A 399-nucleotide genomic window follows, 5' to 3' on the forward strand; every position below is an offset into this window, starting at 1 on the left:
AAAAGGTAATGACGAACGATGCAGCTCTTTCATGAAGCAAGTGGGCGGCCCTGAAAAGGGCCTTTTGGTGTTTGGAAGTACGGGGGGCCCGGTGCGCTCAGCCCCCGAAGCCGTAGAGGGTGCGGCCCTGGCGCTTGAGCGCGTAGACCACGTCCATGGCCGTGACCGTCTTGCGCTTGGCGTGCTCCGTGTAGGTGACCGCGTCCCGGATCACGTTCTCCAGGAACACCTTGAGCACCCCGCGGGTCTCCTCGTAGATGAGGCCGGAGATGCGCTTGACGCCGCCGCGCCGGGCCAGCCGCCGGATGGCGGGCTTGGTGATGCCCTGGATGTTGTCGCGCAGCACCTTGCGGTGGCGCTTGGCGCCGCCCTTGCCCAGGCCCTTCCCGCCCTTGCCGC

The 399-nt window shown here is 66.7% G+C and overlaps 1 protein-coding gene across 1 annotated transcript; it reads right to left on the reverse strand.

Moving 5' to 3' along the window:
- Positions 1-6: 6 nt before the first annotated feature.
- Positions 7-394, reverse strand: LOC102730558 (histone H4; the record flags this gene model as incomplete). Its single annotated transcript, XM_031030808.2, has 1 exon — positions 7-394. A coding segment is annotated over one exon (297 nt), but the record flags the coding sequence as incomplete, so codon positions are not given.
- Positions 395-399: the final 5 nt, after the last annotated feature.

Source organism: Leptonychotes weddellii, unplaced genomic scaffold, assembly GCF_054177405.1.
Source record: "Leptonychotes weddellii isolate Sample4059 unplaced genomic scaffold, ASM5417740v2 HiC_scaffold_82430, whole genome shotgun sequence".
Classification (NCBI taxonomy): domain Eukaryota; kingdom Metazoa; phylum Chordata; class Mammalia; order Carnivora; family Phocidae; genus Leptonychotes; species Leptonychotes weddellii.